This window comes from Agelaius tricolor, unplaced genomic scaffold (genome assembly GCF_023055355.1).
Source record: "Agelaius tricolor isolate 1412-34295 unplaced genomic scaffold, bAgeTri1.0.p SCAF_1, whole genome shotgun sequence".
Taxonomy (NCBI): domain Eukaryota; kingdom Metazoa; phylum Chordata; class Aves; order Passeriformes; family Icteridae; genus Agelaius; species Agelaius tricolor.
The window spans coordinates 27,320,962-27,339,859 of NW_027269261.1; the positions used below are offsets into that span (position 1 = coordinate 27,320,962).

General features: G+C 37.6%; 1 protein-coding gene across 2 annotated transcripts in view; it reads left to right on the top strand.

The window, feature by feature from the left end:
* PRKCE (protein kinase C epsilon) overlaps nucleotides 1-18,898 on the top strand; it is a 288,233-nt gene that overhangs the window by 163,619 nt on the left and 105,716 nt on the right. For both annotated transcript variants that reach the window (XM_071427699.1, XM_071427689.1), the window contains exons 3-6: nucleotides 12,887-13,046; nucleotides 14,238-14,272; nucleotides 15,737-15,822; nucleotides 17,504-17,636. In XM_071427699.1, the coding sequence (XP_071283800.1) occupies nucleotides 12,887-13,046; nucleotides 14,238-14,272; nucleotides 15,737-15,822; nucleotides 17,504-17,636 (414 nt within the window). The remainder of the gene's footprint in view (nucleotides 1-12,886; nucleotides 13,047-14,237; nucleotides 14,273-15,736; nucleotides 15,823-17,503; nucleotides 17,637-18,898) is intronic.

Below are 18,898 nucleotides of genomic sequence, written 5' to 3' on the forward strand. Positions count from 1 at the left end.
TGGGGCTGTCCATAGGCTGCAGGCGGATCTGACCTCCACTGTGAACCTCCATGGGCTACAGGGAAATGGGCTCTCTCTCCGTGGTCTTCACCGTGGGCTGTAGGGGAGTCTTTGCTGTAGCACCTAAATCACCTCCTTCCCTTCCTCCTTCACTGAAGTTACTGTCTGCAGTTCAGTGTTTCTCCCACATATTCTTACTTCTTTCTCTGCTGTCTCAGGGTCTCTCTCTGGTCAGAGTGACCCTGAGAAATGTTAAAAAGTCTCTTTTCCCAGCCCGGTGGTCAAAGAAGGAGTCAGAGCTCTTAATTTCTCAGTCTCAAGGTCTTTTATTCTATCTTATCTATAAAATTCTTTCTCCTGTCCTGCTGAAGTCCTCTCAGCAAGACAGTCAGAGGCATTCTGCCTACCCCCCGGGTGGTGTTATGTTTTTATACTAAAACTACATATACAATGTTTACAATTACTTTCCAATACCTATCACCTATGTTAGACAGTGAGCTTCTACTCTAAACCAATCTAAAAGTGCCAACATCACAGCAGAAGATGGAGGCCAAGAAGAAGGAGAAAGGTTGGACACGCTCAGATTCCTCCATCTTGCCCCCTGAACCCCCATTCTAAAAGTCCCAAGAACTATTTTTCACCCTGTGATAAATTCACTATCACTGAACTTAAACTATCATGGCTTGTAATTCTTAATATAAGGTTGGTAATTGTATTTTCCAAGGGCTAAATCAAAGGCACAGGGGTCTTGGGCTCTGTACTAAGCTCTCGGAGCCCCCATGACAAGGTCTTGTGTCCTCCAAGGCAGCCAGAAGAATTTCCTGGGTTTCCACATCTGCCTGCTGCTGCATATTGCAGGTTTTTCTCTGCTTCTTAAACATTCTAAGCCAGAGGTGCTACCGCTGCTGCTGATGGGCTCAGTCTCAGCTAGCATGGGTCCATCATGCACTCAGCTGGCATTTGTGGGTATGGGGGAAGCTTCTAGCAGGTTCTCACAGAAGCTGCCCCTATAGCTTACCACTACCACCACCACAAAAACCTGCCATGTGAACCCCATAATTATTTGTAGTCATGTATCCAGTGTAGAGAGACAAGCACAATTTTTCCTAATATATTTGGGATGTGCACTTGCATCAGATTTTTCAAGTGTTCCTCCATAACCTGAGGGCTAGATATGTGTTGCTTAATTTAGCAAGAGCCGAGGTTCTCATATGATGTGTATTTCAGCAAGCACGCTGTACAAAACCTCAAATGCTGCAAAATTTTGCTAGGAATCCTAAGAACCTTGAGAGAGATCCCTTTACTGCTCTTTTGCACAAAGACCTGCAAAAAATCATCATTATATTTATAGGTAACAATATGATATTACAAATCAGAGGACATGATGGATCTGGTAGGAACTGCATGGTAGGACCCCAATTCCTTTTAGAATGCATTAAGACTCTCATCTTCCCTCGTTGCTCTATTTTTTTATTGTTGTATAGTGTTTGAACAATGAAATATTCTGTGTATTGAAAAAAATGAGAAAGGAAATGAGAAAGAGACATTAAAGCTTTTCTTGTTTAATCTTGTCACTGAGAAAGGCTTCTTCTGCCAATACCAGCTTATGAGGAGATGTCATGACAAGAACAAGGGGTCATCTCCTTGTACCTGTATGTGTCAATTGCCTCCCCAGTAAAAACCTATATAATACATTCAGGTTCTACTGACAACACATACACTCATCATCTGCAATTCCCTCATGGTGCTGTGTCCATAAGCCTGGCAAGGAGAAAGAACATCCTGTTTAGCTCATGTGTCCATTCTTACCATGCATTAGTTGCAGAGGATTAGCATCCTGCAGGGCAGGTAAATAGTGCTTTAAATAATGGAAAATTTCCATTGCAATCCATGGCAGAGTGAGTATGCTCTTTTTTATAGCCACATCCAGAAATGCTTTGTTGGACTGGGGTGTGAAAGTAGTATGCTGATAATAAATAATATTGAGTACTTCAGGATTTACATAAGATGTTCCTTACTGTCTTCTGAGTGGAAATTTCTAGTAATGTATGTAATGTTGAAGGACAGAGATGTGAGCATTGCCTTAATAGCTCTGCTTGTAAGTCAGAGATGTTCTTAATTAAGCTTCTGTTGTGTGCTTGGGGGAGATATTAGAATAGCAAAAATTCCTCCCACATTTGCAAGAAAGACAGTGGAAAGAGGGAAGGAGTTCTTTTGCCGCTGAGTTTTGTCTCTTGCAATTGATTGTAAAAGCTGCCCACTTAGAAAATGGGCAAGATGAGTCTGTTGGTAGAGGATGACAAGATTGTCATAACATAGTCCTTACTAATAGATAAACTAGAAGGAGTAGTGACATGTTGGAACACCGGTTTAAGTGTGTTATGGGTTGTATATTGGGCCAAAAATGGAAAAAAAATTGTCAGATATTATTTTTTTTATGATAGCTACATCAGAGAACAGTCCTTTTGAGGCATAGCACTAGTACCTTTCACTTGTTTTGTTCAGTTCATCAGTAGAGTTGTGAAAAATTAAATCCAGTGGTTTGATTGCCTTGTTTTAATATGTCTTACTGCTTGGGGTCAAATCCTCTTTTGTTTATTAGATATATAACTAAACCTATCAGTGGGTTTATCTGCATGAAGGTACAGCTACTTTCTGTCTTACTACTTGAGTACTGTTGGAACGGAGGAGTAATGTCCAAATTTTGAAGTCTTTATTTTAATTAGTTGTAGAATAGCACTATCATTACCTGAAAGCATAAGGAATAAAAAGTCTGCATAAATAAAATATATCACTGCCATTCTCCCTGTCCTAGAAGCTTCCTCTGGCTTTCATTAGCATTTTTTGAGCAAAGTAATGTACTTTTTACTTGATACCCAAATCTGTATATTGAAGGGATTCTTCCTGCTTGGGAAAAGGAAGCTGCTATGCAATCTTCTCTGGCTGTCTCAGTTATTACATAGGCTTGGGGGAGGTTCTCTGAATCACAGTTCTGCAGTGGCCTCCTCCTGCCCTGTGAAGGATACAAGCAAACAGTTAGTACTTTATTGAGAAACAAATTAAAAAAAAAAAAAAGCAAAACCACTTCTTTAATTGTAGGTAAGATTTCACTGCCACTGTGAAGTACTTTGAATCTGTGTAATTTAATCTCTGTAATCAGCAGGCTTGAGCTTGCTGAGGGTACAACCTTTATAAAACCATGTTTTGAAAGCCATCTTCTCTGACCTATGTAGGTTATGCCCCACAGATCCTTAATGTGGTTATATGGAATTTTAATGTAGAAATTTTAAGTTCAAGGGTGCTTTGTTACATGCATTTCACAGCTTGGATAGAAACAAATTGTTGCTATGAGGATGAGGATCTGGAAATGGAATCAGCAAGACAACTTTGAGATTTAGTGGCCTAAGGCAGTAAGTGATTTTCATTCCCTTTTTTGCCCTCAGATGCCATGACTTTTCTGTAGCTAGCATGTGACTGGCATATCTGCAGGGTCCTGTGTAGTGCAAAGCATTTTCTGTCTTGCTGTGGCCTGAGAATCATACAGAATTCTGGCAGCCCTCTTTTCTGTGAGATCTTGCTGTGTCTCTGGCCTTTTGCATGGTATCCACAGGAAAATTGCTGCCGTGCTACAGATACTTCAGTAGGTTCTGTGCTGGCCAAAACTTACTTTTTCAGGGTGCTATCATTCATCCAGCATAACTTATTGCAAAAGGATTGAAGTTGAATATTAGAAAAACAGCCTGCCTGCCAGAGTAGTGAAACAAGATACACGAGTGTGTTGTGGAATTTCCCTCACTGGAGATTTTTGAGAACTATCATAAAAATGAAAGCTGAGGATGCCTGAAGTACATGGGACACTTCCCTACTGCAGGAGACTGAGCTCAGGAATCTCCTAGCTGCCTGCCACTTGGGCTTCTGTTGTTCTGTGGGATAGGACCAAAGCTAGAGTTGAACAAATATTTAAGAAACAACTTCTGAAAGACTAGAATGCCAGACATACAAGGTTCTGTTTCATCATAAGGTATATAGCTTTTGCAAGTATTAGAAAGAGACTGCTGAACTTCTCTAATCTATCACCAACGCTTGCTTAAAATAGCATCATTTGGGATCTGACTGGTTTAATAGTTACCTCTGGGAAAAGAGCTTTGTCCTGAAGTTTTTACAATACTTGTTTTCCTTCTTCACATCACAAGCCTGTTTCCTTTCCAGGAAGCTGACGAAAGCCAGCAGCTCAGGTGTTGACCCTGCAGAGAGGTCATTCGACCCTGCAGATACTTCCTAGCCTGGAGCTCTGCTCAAATAAGCATGGCTGTGTGCTGCTGTGGAAGTTCACCACCCACCACAGCCCTGCCTGGGATGGTTTGTCTCACCCTCCTTCTTTCATAGAAGACAAAGCACAGCCAGTGTGAGCATGTGTCACCAGAGCAGTGACCACCACCACTGCCATCACAAGGGGCTGGTGCAGTCAAATTGCAGGACGTGTTTGTAGGCTTGCAGCAGTGACAGGAGAGAGGTCAAGCCCCAATGATAGCTCATCTGATCAGTTACACTAAACTTATAATAATAATCAAATATGTTATATTATATGTATAGGTTCTTCATATAGAAGATTTTCTGCCTTTTTCACTTCTAGTAAGTAGTTGACTTAATATGAGATATTTCATTTTGTTAGGTTGTCAAGTGCTTAACACTAACAATGCTAATGCCAGGCTGCTAATACTGCTCATTACTAACACTGTAACAACATGATCTGACTCTTACTGACATGAACTAATTTAATTTTCTGCCTGCAAGTTTATCAAGTCAAGTTATGGCACAAAAATTGTTCTATGTTTTGTAAATTATTACTTTGCTAGTTAGGACGTGAATAGACACATTAAATTTCATGGAGTGAGCTTTTTCTCATGAGTAGTAGCTTTAGTATTTGCCATATGTAGAATGCATTTCCAGTTCTTTAATTTCAATTGCAGATTTGTTGACATAAGGGCATTGTGTTTAGAGTGAGGCTGTTTGTTACTCCTGAAAAATAAGACTGAAATAACATTAGTTAACGTTGTTTTTGGTCCTGTTGCCTGTGACATCTCCTTTACAACTGAAAAAACAATAATGTCTGGGTGGTGGAAAAAGGTTTGGAAGTTGAAACTTTATTTTAAAAACCTTGAGATGAATTCACTTTTCAGAAAACCTGCCACATAGTGATAATTTCTGTGTGGTATTTCTACTGGTATAACTTCCTTTGCCAAATAAATTGTATTATGAAAATTCTAGTTACGAGTTGTTACATTGTTTCAGGAATACAATTTTTCTTTAAATCATTAATGCTACCAATAAAGAAATTGAGAGGAAGTAGGAGGGATTCATCTCTGATTTGCTTGCTTTGTGGATCTGACAGCTGTTTAAGTACAGAAATTGCTATATCCACCCTCCAAAATGAGGTCAGTACCCCATCATCTGTGTGAGTTCCTAGGGATCTAAAAAACAGACTGCATATTTATATCCATAAATATAAATATAAACCACTGGACCAGTGGTCCAGTTCCTATAAAACAGAATTCTGTTTCTTAAATATTAGATTTATTAAACCATGCTGTATGGTCACTGAAGATGACCATGTGTAATTCCATGTTGTTAATACCTTAAGCTTGTGTAAATTGTCACTAATTCTGTGGGCATTGTGGAGATCAAGTGCAGAAACTTGAGGGCTTGTCTTGAAGACTCTCTTAAGAAAAGCCTCTGAGTCATTTAAAGGACCATTTTGTCTGAGCATGTATGGAAACTAATCCCTTCTCACTGCAGCCTCTGCTGTAGCCAAGTGGATGGGCTGCAGCTGGGGCAGAACTGGGGGCTCATCCAGTCTCTTCAGGGACCTCACTCCTGGTTTTGAACACTTGGTCCAAATTATTGCCTGCCACCAAGGCTGGGACATTTCTGAAAACTAAACTGGACTTCTGTGTGTGCTGAAATTGCAATTGGACTATCAGTATCTATTTAGAACTTCTATCTCTTTAGTACTTCTGGACATTAAGTCCTCCTTTATCAGGTGTATTGAATGTGGAAGTATTTCTGTTTGAAAGATGTGGGGAGTTATTGTTGTCCCTTCAGCTTTGAGTGAGCTTATGAATGTGCTCCTGATAATAATTATGTAGGAAAAATGATTCAAAAATCATGTGTAAGTAATCATTGGATAGCATTATATACATATATATATATATATATACACACAGGTGTTTTGGTTTGGGCTCTTTTTTAAAAAAAGGAAAATAACAGAAGCCCTCAAACAAACATATGTGCCTGTGACACCCCAAATCAACTCTGTGTGCTTCTCAAGGGAAATTTTAAAATACATGTAGGCAGAATCTCTCTTTTAGACAAGAATTTAATCATTTACAGGTAAGCATGTGTTTGAAGGCAGATATATTTGAGCCTTAGCCCATGCTACAAAGCCACCATCTTTGGGATGATATAGTTTAATAGGGAATTTATTCTTCAGTGCATTTAGTAAAATAGCTGGTGTTAGCAGACATGTCTAGACACATATCTCTTTTAAAACTCATTTTGTGAGCATTTTTTTCATTTCTTTAGTAGCACTCAGCATCTTTGTTTTTGTTAACAATGCAGTGTTATTGAAGGATCTGACTCTCCTATTAAATGAGAAATTTCCTGTCTGGTCTCCTAAATAAAGCAGATTTGAGATACAGTAGGAAAACCTGTATGCTTGTTCTTTGTTTAAGAAGTAATCTGGAAACATAATTCTCTAGAAAAAGACATAGAAAAATTTCATGCTCTTTCTATGACTGTGGTAAACTATCTACATAATTTCTGTGCTCATCAGTAACAGCTTTACGATATCATATTGTAGCACTTACTTTTTTTTTGTCTAAAATGTGCAGAATTAGTTTGTTCCATGTGTTACTACTAAACAAGACTTTGCCAAAAGAAAGGATATAGAAATGTAAATAGATGGGGGTGTTTAGCTTTTTGTTCATGGTGGATTTTTGTCGTTTTGGGTTGGTTTGGTTTTTTTTTTTTTCCTTTTAAAATAGATTAAATTCTTAAATGCAGAATCCTGTAATGATTTCTGCCTGGAGAAATCTTAATGCCAGTGTGTATGCTTCTACTGTACAGCCCAGAATAGAGTTTGGGAATAATCCTTTGAGACCTTATTTTGATGCATAATGATCTGGTTATACTCCATTCTGAATCCTGAGAAGTCCTGGACATTTTTTCTGCCGCTTCTCACTTTCCAACATATTTTTAGACAAATTACCTTTCCTGCTTCAATCAATATCCTTCCTCTGTTTAGACATTATGTAGTGCTAAAATAAAAGCTCTATTTCAGTACATGCATACTGGTTAAAGTGATCAGGCTTAAACATGATACAAAAGCTGTTAGTTTTCATCTTCAGCAATGAAACCTCCGTGCAACCATTGTTCCTTTGCATTTGTTGTTCATTTAGGGTCAGTTGTAATTATTAAAGATTGATGTTAAATCCAGCTTTCTGAATGGTGCTTGTAAGGTAGAGGTGACAGCAATGTGACACCCAGGAGATGCCCAGGGTGAAAAGCCCCTTGTTGCCAGAAGTGCCATGAGGGGTCAGGGTTCTCTTGCAAGGATTTACCTGGCAGCATCACCAGTTTCTGTGTTACTGTCATACATGGCCCATGCTTTGGCTTTGATGGGGCAGAAGCCATTTAACTAAAGTTTAACTGGTTTTTCCCTTCCCCAAACACTGACAGTTTGGTAAGAATCACCCCCAGATTGAGAGAAGGGATCAGCATTGTTCCTGTTTAGAAGTCAGCATTGTCAGCAATAAGAAATTCTGGATACTCCCTCTATTTGTGTGTAAGCTCTCTTGCTCTTTTTCTGCCTTTTTTTTTGCATTTTTTTGGTTGTTGTGAGAATTGTGTAAGTACTCAGAGCGTTGAAGATAAGACAGGGCTATGGAGGATAATGTTGTTGCAGTTAGTGCTCCACACTGAGCCCTTCTCATTTATGCTGAACCTGTTTTAGTATGAAACAAGACCAGACATGGTTGAGCCTTTGATATTTGGTGTGCAGGTCTTACTCCCCCAGGCTTGTTTCCTTTGAAGATTGCTGAGCGTTATGCAGTACTTTCCTTTCTGAGAAATTACTTTTTAAGTCATGGCTTATAATGCATGCTTAATGGATACTAGACAATAACCAGCATTAAACATAGTTGAGACAGCTCATTTAAGCCTCCATTTTGCAGGTATTTATGAGTTTTGTGCAATTTTTCATGCAAATGCTTCTGACTTTTATAACACTTCCCTTAGAGCTTGGATTTAAGCATGCAAGTCTTTTGAGTCTTTAAAATTATAGGCATTATGTATGTACGTATATATGAGTACATAAAAGCAATTATATGCTATTGTTTTTCAAATACCTCAAGAGTTACTCTTGGCTACCGTGAAAAGAAGTAGTGGCATTACTGGCTATGGTTTTGAAATAAAATTAGTTTTAAATTGGCCAGTTCTCAAGTACCATCATATGAAGCCTAAACTCAATGTGCTCCACCAACAGCATTCTCCATGAACACTTGGAAATTGTCATAATTTCTTATTCCATCTTTTGAAAATAAAATGTAAGAAATGCATTTTAAAAGGATAAACTGAATAGTACAGAAGACAGAAGGACTCAAAACCAAAACAGAGAACAGAATGTACGTTACATAAGAAACAGCCTTTACTGAGGAAATGATAAGCCTCTGTGACTATTTAGTAGAAATACCATGAGAAGAAATTGTTTATATTGAAACTTGCTCGTATTCTGACTATGAGGAATCCACTTAATTTTAACTCCTTTGCTAAGAATAGAAATGCCATGAACAGTATGCAGTATGCTAGTGGTATTTTCTAGAACCTAATACATAGCTCCGTAAGACTTTTAAAAATATATTTTAAAGGCCAATTTTGTTTGGGATGCTAGTATTTTCAAAAGAATGCATTGAAAACACCAGTTGTTGATATCACACAGATGTTGGGGGTTTTCCCAAATACTCCCTGCTTTCTGCTAGCATTTACAAATCTTTGCTTTTCGGCTTGTGAACGATGAGAGATATTTGGGGAGAGCAGTGTAGCTCCCTTCCAAAGTAGGTGTCTTCAGACAGATAAATTAACATTTCTACCATGACTGTTCAGTATGAGATAAATGGATTTTAATTTAAATACAGACTATTGTGAGTTCTGCTAGAAATAAGTGGTTCACAACCCTGGGTATGAGCCAGAACAGATGTGATCATCTGCTTCTGAGTCACCTGGGACAGTTCCTGCCTGATTTTATGCCTGTGGCCCAAAACAGCAGTGTGAATCACAGGATTGTTCAGGTTGGAAAAGACCTTTGAGGTCATCAAGTCTGGCTGTTAAGGCAGCACCTCCATGTTCAGCACTAAACCATGTACATAAGTGCATTATGCACACATTTTTTGAATGCTTCCAGGAATGGTGACTCCACCACATCATGGGCTGTCTGTGCCAATGCCTGACCAGCTTTTCAGTAAAAAGTTTTCCCTAAAATCCAGTCTTACACAAGATGTGGCAGTGTTTTGCTTGGGGACTGTGAGAAAGCATTGCTTATATGTTTACATAGGGTTACAGTGAATAAGTGACTGAACTTTATGTTAACTTGAAGTTATTGTTAAGCTTGTGGGTGAGCTAATTTCTCCTGTGACTTCATCTGTTGTGATGAAAGGCTATGTCTAGTCATCCAGTGGTCAGTCAGGCACTGTAATGTCAGATGCTTGTTTAGCCTGGAGAAAAGGAGCCTGAGAGGAGACCTTTCTGTTCTCTAGGAGGGTGGAGGGATGTGGGAGTTGGTCTCTTCTCCCAAATAACAACTGGTAGAAGAGGAAATGCTATCAAGTTGTACCAGGGGAGGTCTAGATTGGAAAAATTTCTTAACAAATTGTGTAGTGGTGCATTAGAATTGGCTGCCTGGGGAAATCACCATCCTTGGAGATATTTAAAGGATGTGTAGCAGTTCAGGGACATGGTTTAGCGATGGCCTTGGTAGTGCTGGGTTAGTGGTTGAACCAACAGATCTTAGAGGTCTTTTCCAGTCTTAATTATTCCATGATTCTATGATTCTACCCTGCTCCAAGCCCTCTAAATGAGTCCTGCTGCCAGCTGATGAGGTGGGGATTGCACACAGGGTGCAATGAGAGGTGAGGTGTTGGCAGAGCCAATGCTCTCCAACATGCAGCTCCTCTGGGCACTTCCACTCTAAAGCAGGGCACAGTGCATGGATTTGGCCAAGTGCTGGTCTTTAGTGGCAAAAGGGAAATAGCAGACTGACACAGAAAACGTTTAAGGGCAACTGGCTAATGGACGTCCAGCATGATCCAAGACAGACCAAGAAAACAACATTTTCTAACTACAGGTAGAGGATCCTTCTCACACACAGTGATGCTGTTTGTGTTTAAGTGATTTTTGATAATCAAGGCCTGACATTTAATCTGATGCTTTCAGATGCATTGCTTGTGTCTGTTTTCAAGTCTGTGCATTTCTGAAAAGGATACTGTTTCATTATATTATTTAAACTGTAAGTATTAGAAGGGAAAAATGGAATTTCATTAAAGAATTAAGTATAGAATTGAAACTAATGCAGTGAAAGTAGGTTTAAAACTTTGTTAGTAGAAACAAAGTAAACAAAAAACCCCAGTGTCATGGTATTGCTTTTATGTAGCCAAAACAAGAGGAGGATTTTACATGCTCTGTAAAATTACAGGTGCTTTACCTGTGAAGAATTGCACTTAAGATGAAAAAATGAGAAAACCAGTAATGTAGACTGAATATCATATCAAATGTGTATTGTGCTCTGTCAGAACATCTTGTTCATTTTGTAAAGCACGTAACTTTTTCGGAAACCTTTCCAGAAGAGTTGGATTTTTTGGGGGAAACCTTTCCAGAGAAGTTGGACTTTAACTTTCTCACATCCAGGTTGTGCATACTGTAGCAAAGTCTATAATCTGGATGGTAACTGAAAGAGCAGATCTGTGTTAATACAGAATTATTTCCTGTAATAGCTTTTAAAAGATTTCCAGCAGCTTTGTAAAGTCAGTAAATCATTCAAGAAGCTGGAAAAAATGAATCTTTTGTTGGATTTTCAACTATTTGTTACATGTTCTTTGTGGAAGACAACCTTTCTCTTAATGAGCTGTGATATTTATTAGACATTAGTTTTGCTTAATCCCTAAAAATAAACAAAATTGAAAGCATAAAAATAAACATAATTGGTAACTGTCTGGTATTTCTTATCTCTTTACTGAAGGGCAACCTACAACCATTGCTTTTTAGTTGTTCTTCAGCGTAAATAAAAGGGGTAGCTTGTGTACAAGGCTGTGTTTATTTACTGAGAGCTCACTTTAGAATAGGAGTGTCACTCTGGCCATCCCACAGATGTGTCATCTTAGGGTGAAAAACAACTCTGAGTATGAAGTGTTTGTAAAACATTAATGTGTATGGAGCTTGGCCTCTTCTGTGCATAAATAAATTTGCTGTCAAGGCGTCAAGGAGTTTAGCCTTTGCTCTGCAGTGAAAGACATTGGTCTCTGTTTGTTCATCTGTGCTCTGTTTTTTTCCAAAGATGTCCATCCATTGGTTTAATTTAAGACAATTTTCTAGAAATTCTTTAATCAATACGTTTTATATTTAAAACCCTCAAAACAGGATTTATTCCATTGTTTGTAAAAGAATTCGAGACTTTTTTCACATTGAGTTGTTCTCAGACTTTGAATTTTCTATGTGTTGTTATTAGGCACTGTACTGTTGCTTGGACAACTCAATCATGTACAGAAAATCTTGCAGCAGACCAAAGTTGGTGTTTTTAGGCCACTGTAATGATTCAAGGTAGCTGAAATTCCAAGAATGACAGGTATTAACTACACATCAAAGTGTTATATGCACCAAAGTATTGAGTGCATGGATTCAGTTGGCAATGGGTGACTGAATATGGTCCTCTCCAAGTCTTATAGTCTAGTTTGCCAAAGCAAGAGTGGCTCAGGGAATGTCTGTAAAATCTGTTTTTCATTAACAATTGTGAACTGTTCTTCGTTGCTAATTCATCCTCAGCTTTTGCTTAATGCATAGAGGATATTATGATGGTGTTAGTGATATTAAAAAAAAGAAAACCTTAAGAAAAAGACCCAATGCATGCTGAAGATTCTTTTTCCAAAAAAAAATCTTTTTTTGTTTTCACTCTGAGTTATATCAAGTTCATTTTATACTTCCTCTACCATTAAATATCATGTACAATTGGAATAGGAATTGATTAAGAAGAACAACTTCCTTCTTTTGAACATTTTGCTGAGCATTTATTAGTATCAAAGTGGGTTATTGAAGCCTGAAACTCAGATCTCAATCAGGAATTCTAATAAGTAATCAATTCTGGATGGAATTTTTTGTTCTGCTTGATAATACATATTTTTACTCTGCTTTCTTGTGCTTGTATCAGCACTTTCTGAATGTACAAGGACATGGGGATGTTGGGATTGTTTTCTTCTCCTGGAGATCAAGTGAGGTGAAAGTCTGATCTGTTAGGAGAATCTAACTGTATAATTACTGTTAAGAGGTTGTCAGTGTGCTTGATAGTGATAAGATGTAGAGGATTTAATCCCAATTTCACATGAATTACAGATGAAGCTTTAAAAGAACTAGAAGTTCGTGTACTAAGCAATGAAAACCTTTACCCTCTGCTAATTGCTGCTAAAAATGAATAAAAATTATGCAAAACTTACGGAAGTTATTTTGCACTGCTGGGTACAGAGGATTATTTTTATTTTTGAAAAATATCTACCTATGCATAGCATTTGAGTTTCTCCAGACTTGTGTGTGTGACAGCCAGTGCTGATTGTTTTTCCCTGTGTTTCAGCCCCCAAGGACAATGAAGAGCGTGTGTTCCGGGAGCGGATGCGCCCCAGGAAGCGCCAGGGTGCCGTGCGGCGCAGGGTGCATCAGGTTAATGGACACAAGTTCATGGCCACCTACCTTAGACAACCAACATACTGCTCACACTGCAGAGACTTTATATGGTATGGAGCAACTTTGGCTTTGCCTTCTTTGCAACTTTGAGTTGGGCAGCTGGCACACCTTCCTGTTTCGCTGCAGTGAAAATGGTATAGAGCAGTAGTTCTTTTCCTCTTTATTTTGACATGAACCTGTCACAACAGCATTGCAGATGACAATAGAAGGCTGTTAAACCTCCATCACAAGTATTAGAATTGGTTGTATTTGGGGTTCTTCTCCTTTGAGCCACAAAGTTCCATATTTCCCTATCTAATGCACACTAAATTCCAGGGAGATAACCAGTCTAGTATTATTATTATTATCTATTATTATTACTTAGGTCCAGTAAGACCTAAGTATAGATTCAGACTTTAATATTAGACCTTTACATTTTGTCACAGTGACAGAATTCTTTGTTACATCATTAAGAATCACCATCTTTCTTCTAAGAAATGCAAAATTTCTTTGCATCCTACTGAAGTTAATGGAATATGGAATGGAATAGTTAATGGATAACTTCTAATGACACAGATTTTGGTGCTCTGTGTACAGAGTCTTTATTATTACAATGTACACCAAGAACTCCCTTTTAGAAATTATTTGCATTATTTGAGTATTTTCAATTTTCAGAGAGGGAGAAGTGGTGGAGACATTCAGTTTTCAGTTGTTTTTCAGAACTCCTGATATTTTCCAAAGAGACCTAGAGATACTGATTTGCATAGAAGATCTGATGTGATCAACAGTAAATATTTCTTAGGATTGTGTAATAAATTGGTCTTTCTCAATGTAAAATGACATGAAATGTGCATAAACTCAACTGCATTCCTCTAAAAACTGCCTGGGGGTTATATTTTGTGTTGGCTAAGGTGATTTCAAGTAATACTGACAAATGCAATCTGTCTGTTTAGAGGTCTGCTTGATGATGATTTACCATTTTGTCCCCTTTCCATGCAGCCTTTGGCTTTGTCTGTTTCCCTGTAGTAAATCTGTCTGTACTTCTGACTGCCCTCATGGTATCTCATCTTTCCTGTTGCCTCTCAGCATCTGAAATGTTCCTACTTGGACCTGATCTCAGTCCAGGCATACAGTTATCAGATGATTTTTTTATGAAAAGCCTTTCTTTAAACATGCGCACGTCTAGTAAAGGGAAGGAAAGGATATTTTCATTTTTAAGAATATTTCCTCTTCATTTTCTAAAACACTTTATTATTTTTCAGGGGTGTAATAGGAAAACAGGGATACCAATGTCAAGGTAAGATAAACTCTACATAAGGACAGTTTAAATATATTTATTATGTTATATAAGTAATAAGATATTTTTATCAGACATTGTAAATGTACGATGCTAAGTATTTAGCACATGATGATCAGAATAAGTTTGTCTCAACAAGTATACAATGTTTGCACCAAGTCACAGTAATTTTTTTCAAAACTGGTGGTCTTAAGCATCATACATGAAGTAGGAGCTCAGGTAACAGCCCTGAACATCAGATCCCAGATAGATCTTCATGTATATCCACCTAGGGAACCATATCTGCGGATCTTGGCTTCTTCATTTTTCAAGTCTTGCATTTTAAAATTGAGAGCTCTTTATTCTGCTTAAGATTCTGTGTTTAAAAATTCCAGGTAATTGTGAAGACTGTAGTTTAAATAGATGAGATAATTATAGAGGTCATCATTAGAGAAGGTTATAGCGAAGACTGCACAAGTGCTTCATTTTCATCTCCCATTTTTCAATTCAATTTCTTGTACTCCTACTTCTTTATGCCTCTTGGGATGATGTGTTAGTACTTAACTCTCATCTAACAAGTAGAAACCACCAAGTTAGTGACGATTTTTCAGTTACAAAAGACTTGCTGCAATCTCATTTTAAATAAGTAAGTGCCATTTTTTTAATAGAGCTTTACATGTTTTAATAATAATTACTGTATTAAATCTCATAGTAAATATGTAAATGCCATTTTTTATAGATCTTCACATGCTATAATAGGAATTACTGTATTAACACACAGAGGTATCTGGAGAGGTACCTTGACTTCTGATCTAATTTTTTTTCTTACAACAACAACCAAAATTGGAGGAAGTGAAATTTGTTACTTCATTATGATGGTTTTTACTTTGCTTAATGACCTTGAATTTTATGCTGTGTTAGACCTAGTAATTGTTCATCTTATGTGTCATATCTGCAAATGTTATTCATTGATTAAGTAATCAGGATGCATATTGACAAAACATTTTTGCATCCTGAAACCTTTTACTGCTATCAACTTAGGATAATACATTACAAAAACAATATTTGACTTTTTTTTCTATTCTTTTGACTTTTACAATGACTTATCTTCTTATCTGTTTTCTTTTGAAAGCTCTTTAAACAGGAATTGTTTTTGTTATTGTGTCTCATGTAATGTGGAGATCATGAACTTCATCAGATAAATCACATATGTAAAAATTGAGAAAAATTGTGGTTAACATTTCAGAAGGTAATTTGTAGTTTTACAGATGAGATATTTGGCAGATATGCTTTAGTTATCTTAAAATTCTTTGGTCTTTTGAAAGTCCATTATCTTCTGTTTTTGTAAACCAATTTATTTCATAGGACTCACCAGTCACTTGCACGCTTTCAAGTCCCAGTGGTTCTAGTCTTCTGAGATCAGACTTCTGCTTTAAAATTAATCATCATGAAATCTCATTCTTTTATCTGTTTTTGTCTTTCTAGTTTGCACTTGTGTAGTTCACAAGAGATGCCATGAACTTATAATAACGAAGTGTGCTGGCTTAAAAAAACAGGAAACTCACGATGAGGTAAATGTTTATAAATTAATTTTTCTGTATAAAATTCTGTCTTTGATCTGTACAAAATAATATAATCTCCTCTGTTTAATCAATAGATGCTACAGACTTTTTTGTCCCCTTCTGGTCATTTTGTGGTACTTTGGAATGCTAGATTGCTATCAGTTTTATTTACATGGAAATTATCATACAGAAACTTATTTCAAATTAGATTACTTTTTGTAACATCTGAGCTCAAAGTTTCAGAGAGCTCTTTCCACTCCTTTTCACTTTTAACATTCTCTCTCCATTTCTGAGTTAATACAATTCTTGTCAGTTTAATTCAGAAGCAGCAGGCTGGGATCCCTCATTCCTGGGCTGCATTTTGTGTGGCTGAGCATCAGTGGCTGATCAGAGAGCTGGGATGCTTGGGTGGGTATCTGACACCAACACAGACAACTGACCAGAATTTGCTTGCAAAGGCTCACCTCAACAAAGACTACATCCAAACTGTCAAAATGGTTTGGGTTTTTTTTGATAGTTTCAGCCCTCAGCTATAAGTAGCAAATGCTTTTCCTTACACAGAAGTTTTTGGGTTGTGCTTCAACAGAAAAGCAAATGTATGCTTTTCTGGCCTGTTGTTTTGTGCAACAGCAAGAGCCCGTTGTCTTTCACCACAGGCTTAGGTGAGGTGGTATTGGATGATCACAGTTCCTTGGCCGTGCCAAAAAACTACATTTCATAATTTTATTTATTAAAAACCTACATTCATGTGATTGAAAAAGCCTGCCTTTAAGTTACAAATCAGAGCTGTATGTAACACGGCAGTTGTAATCTACTCCTTAAACTTCAGCATGAGTTTGACTGAGGTGCTAACTCATGATCTCATTTTTTCTGTGCAATTCACTAGCATTGTCCTTACTGGGACCATTCTGTAACACCTGGTCCACAATCAGTATTTTACATCCAAAATGTGATCACATGCATACAATTGTGATAAAGGACTGTGTTGGGCTAGTGCTGGTTTTGTGTAGTACTCGCAGGAATATACAAAATCTTGTGCAGGTTTATATTCCCAGGCTCCAGACTGGTGGAGACTTGCATGCTTTGCTGATGGTCTCATTGTTTAGAAGGGGTACTAGATCACTGGAGAAAAGCCAGCAGTAATAGAAAAGGGAAGGAAAAACATAGAAATAAATCTCCTGCAGTGCAATGGCCACTTTGAAAACTTATCAATGACATCCTTTAATTAGTAAATAATCGTACCTTGGAATCCCTGAACTCAACAGGTTATCATTGTCATTATCATGATCCAAAGAAGAGAGGGATATGGAAAGGTAAAGGGCTTATGATATATTTCTTTTTCTAGTCCTGTATTAGTTTGGCCTCATGTTCCTAAAACAATTGGGAGTGACTTCCTTGCCTTCCACATTGAGATCTTTCCTGATAGCTATGTATTTGTTGTTCCCAAAAGTACTAGGAAGTAGACTTTAGTCTTTATCTCTTGGACAACAGCAGCCCTTCCCCCTCTTTTCCCCAGATAAAGTAGTGAAAAGAATTCTGGAGTATATTTAATGTGATGGTCATCATCTGAGCACAGATCTATTTCATATCATTTGAATTCTGTGTGGTTTCAAAATGCAACAGGACCTCAGCATACACTGATTGCAAAGAAATGAATTAAAATGAGATATGCTGTGCTGTCCTTTTTCAGCAAGTGGGATCCCAGCGTTTCAGTGTCAACATGCCTCACAAGTTCAGCATTCACAATTACAAAGTGCCCACCTTCTGTGACCACTGTGGTTCATTGCTCTGGGGTCTTTTGAGACAAGGTTTACAATGCAAAGGTAAGGCACCACTTCAGAGCTTTTCTTTTTCTTTGTGAGTGACTTGGAGACTTGGAAAGACTTCAAGTCACTATGTCAGCATGTACAGAAGTAAATAGAAAATAAGTAACGGAGTAATGTAAGGATTTCCATCATGGTTAGAACACTGTCCTTACCCTGTTGGCAGCACCAGTTAGTAACAGATGCAGAGGTCAGACATTAAGAAACACATTTTGCACTCACTCCTGTGTAGGTTTAATCCCATGCAGGATATGAGAAGTTAACAGAAAATGATGGGCATGACAATTTACGTAGCTTCAGTTTATATGCCTTTTGTGTTTTCAGTTTGGTAAACTTTTTAAACATCAGTATTCCATCTACTTTTCCCTTTAATACCATTTTCAAAAATTGCTGGTTTGTACTGGTTAGAGTAGGTGGAACCAGTCCCGTGTGCCCATGTCCAGAATATGAGGTATTCTCATACCCAGCTAAATCATCCTTTGTGATGATCTGCTTAGCCCCTCTATTCCAGAAAATTATATCCATAATGAATAAAGGATTCATTATGTTCTGCCACTTAAGGACTATGTACTCTGTACAGGATCTGTATGTGAAAATAAGGCTAGGAGGTGCATTTGTGTCATTTTAGTTGTCCAAAATGTTGGGTTCTGTATCTCGTTGTTTCAAGCACATCTATGTAAGGGGTGAGAAAAGAGTACAAACAATTGTAAACCAAAGTAATATTTTAGAAATACTTTATAAAATACTTCCATTTGTAGGTGGAAGGAAATGATGTAATGAAGGAAATTTTTGTCAGGTTCTTAGAAAGTAGTGCCTAATGGAATAATAAGCATTTTCATTTTGTTATGCCTTAGGAACCTATGGATAGGTCCATCTTCATAAATACAAAAATCATGTACACTTCTCAACAGCAGAAACATGGGGTCACATGTATAAATATATTATCTATAAAAATATATCCTTTGCAGTACTTAGGGTGACACATAACTATAGGTGAAGGTCAGACCTGATGTTTCATGTCATAAATTGCTGAGTAGCAAGGGAAAGAAGAGATTTCTTTCACAGCAAAGTTATACCCAGTGAGACTTCTGAAGAACAAGCCTTCCTTTGTGGTTCCAGCCAGTGAACAGTGAGGACATCTTAGGCTCTAAATGCTGTTACTTTGCAGCTATTGAAGAATTTGCTCAAAGCTGTCTTAATTATGATGGAGATGTATTCGGTGAAGACTTTTCAATTAAATCTGGGCTTTTTCCTCTTTTTTT